This window comes from Varroa jacobsoni, unplaced genomic scaffold (genome assembly GCF_002532875.2).
Source record: "Varroa jacobsoni isolate VJ856 unplaced genomic scaffold, vjacob_1.0 scaffold_852, whole genome shotgun sequence".
In the NCBI taxonomy this organism is placed as follows: Eukaryota; Metazoa; Arthropoda; class Arachnida; order Mesostigmata; family Varroidae; genus Varroa; species Varroa jacobsoni.
In genome coordinates, this window is record NW_019213754.1 from 278,897 (window position 1) to 281,407 (window position 2,511).

A 2,511-nucleotide genomic window follows, 5' to 3' on the forward strand; every position below is an offset into this window, starting at 1 on the left:
AAAAAAAAAAAAAAAAAAAAAAAAAGTTGAATCGAATGACGAAATGTTTCAGTATTTAATGAATTCTTCTACTAGGAAAAAGAAAAGCTCCGCTGGATAGTATGTACATCATTCTCGCTCAGAAACCATGATAGCAATTATAGCCGACTATAGTGGCGTTACTTGAACGCAAACATAGATCTTCTATGAGAGCCCGCCTAAAATAAACTCGTTTGCCACGACTGCTAAGGTTACTCTAACTGCACAGAAAAAAAACCTACACAGAAACATTTGAAATACAACAACCATAAATTAGCGAATATTAAGAGACGCTTTCAGCAAAACTGGGTTACTCTTTTTTAAACGATTTTTTCGAGCGTGCCTCAACAGGGTCCGGTGTTACCGCACTCGAGAAACGCAGACCCTCCCATATTGATGCACATGTTCGATAGCGTTTACGTGTTTCTATTACAGATCAGTTGCAGCATGTTTGTGGGTAAAATGTGGAGTGGATTATATTAAGACCATCAATGGAGACTTTTTACAATATAAGCGGACTGTGATAACTAGTTATTGTTCCTTTATGTTAAATATATTGTTACTATCAAAAACGAATTATATAAAACGAAGAAAGAAGATAAGAACATAATAATTAACACAACACAGCTGTTTCTGGAAACAAGGGCACATTCATTATTAAATGGCTAATTACATTTTTGGGAAGTGGTCCAGCTTAGGCTTTGACATTTGACAAACTTCTTCACAGAGCTGTCGATGTGCCACGCACAAATAGCTGGAAAAAAAACCTATCTGGTAAAGTGATTCGTTCAACGAGAACATTACAGTTGTTATTATTTTGGCAATCTGTTAATACGATCACCTACGATGGTTATAGAGCGCCAACGCCTGTTTGGCGTCGCCGAGTGCATCAAGTTCGCGATGACCACTCAGCTATTACCGGCATCTCGTCGACACTCCTTGGAACTGACTATAGCGCACTCCGGAGAATCCGTACGCCATTTTTCGGGTCGCTTTCTACCACAACCAGAAGCTGACGCAATAGCCGCTCACTGTCCGCCGAACATCTCCCAGACAAATGGTGACACTAAGAAAGGGGTAAGCAAAGTGTAAAAAACCAATTTAAATGCTGTACAAAGAACGTAACCGTTCCGTGGGCTGGCTTAATGTTCATGACGGATTTCAGCAAAAATTCGTTTTCTTTAGGAAGATTATGGTTTGTCGGCAGACGTAACAATTTAATAAAGTTCAAACGAAAAGAAAAAAAAAACGATATCTGATAGTCATCATTAAAATCGGCTAATAGAAAATTAAAAATTGTGTTCTATATGTATTTTCGGTAGGTCAAGATATGTCGTTCGAAAGAACAGAACTCGACGTTCGTTATGTCATTGGACGCGTTGGACTCAGCAATCGCTTCCCGGGGAGATGGTAAATAGGATACCTATGTTTTATTAAGTAGGTTACTAATGTATTATTGAAGTAATACTAGCATAGTTCCGATTTTTTGGGTGATCAGGAAATCTGGTACGCCGCGGCCACGTCAGTGCTTGTTGTACAGATTCGAATATCTGCATGTCCACCCGCTTTGTCAGGCATGTTGTTCATGAACTGCAAGGCATGGTAGTAACTTCAGCCTGGGCTTGCGCGCTTCGCAACAGCGCGAGGCCGTATCGCTAATTTGAAACCTAAGCCCGTTCACAAATAAAGCCCGGGAACATCTATTTCCGTCTGTATTCTGAGTGTAATGATAATTTTGTTACAAACAAATAGCCGCACCGTACATCTTCTTGGCGTCGGCCACGTCAAGACCACACGCTTCTCTAATGGGCACCAGCAGGACCTTCGTACAGACCTTCCTTCGTCAAGGCAAGCGCTATAATCCTTAGCTTGGAAGCGACTCCACAGCAGACGTAGGAGCAACGCGATACGCTCCAGCGTTTCTTTTATGCGAAGGCATACAAATCCTTATCATCTCCCTTCCCGCCTAAGGCACTTCCCACTTCTCCGAGTCGCCTCTGACCGATTGAAACTAATATTCAAACCACTCAATAAGTGCGAGTCCGAGCAGGCGCTTTGCGATCTGCCATAGATACGAGTCGTAGCCGTAATGGCCGAATTTGTTGTCCAGGCCCTCGAGTAATTAAGGAATCCTAACTCCTTTCTCCGCACTCCTATCGTATTCTCCATTAGGGCAGTTAGCCTCGCAGCTTGGGCAACACCAAATTAATCAATCTCTTGGCGATCCCGCATCGCTCAGGTTTCGTTGACGCTGCCATGCTACCGGCAGCACCCATCCCGGTGATTATAGCAACAGTTCGTTGATTCTATATAGCGACGGAAATTCCTACGATTATTGGCACCGGCCGCCATAATGTATATAGACATATATGTGTGTGTGTCGACGCAGCGGTCTCTAGTTGAAACAGATCAGGCGTCTTCTTTCTACCTACTTGCCTACTTCGGGTATCCCGTTAGCGTGCAATATGTGTCAACAAAAAAGTATGTATATAT

At 42.5% G+C, this 2,511-nt stretch overlaps 1 protein-coding gene across 7 annotated transcripts in view; it reads left to right on the forward strand.

Annotated features, from left to right (window-relative positions):
* Positions 1 to 2,511, forward strand: part of LOC111264386 (uncharacterized protein KIAA0513) — a 21,363-nt gene that overhangs the window by 10,116 nt on the left and 8,736 nt on the right. For all 7 annotated transcript variants that reach the window (XM_022840257.2, XM_022840256.2, XM_086970062.1 and 4 more), the window contains exons 2-3: positions 875 to 1,095; positions 1,341 to 1,428. In XM_022840257.2, coding sequence (XP_022695992.1) covers positions 919 to 1,095; positions 1,341 to 1,428 — 265 coding nt within the window. In that variant the 5' untranslated portion in view covers positions 875 to 918. The remainder of the gene's footprint in view (positions 1 to 874; positions 1,096 to 1,340; positions 1,429 to 2,511) is intronic.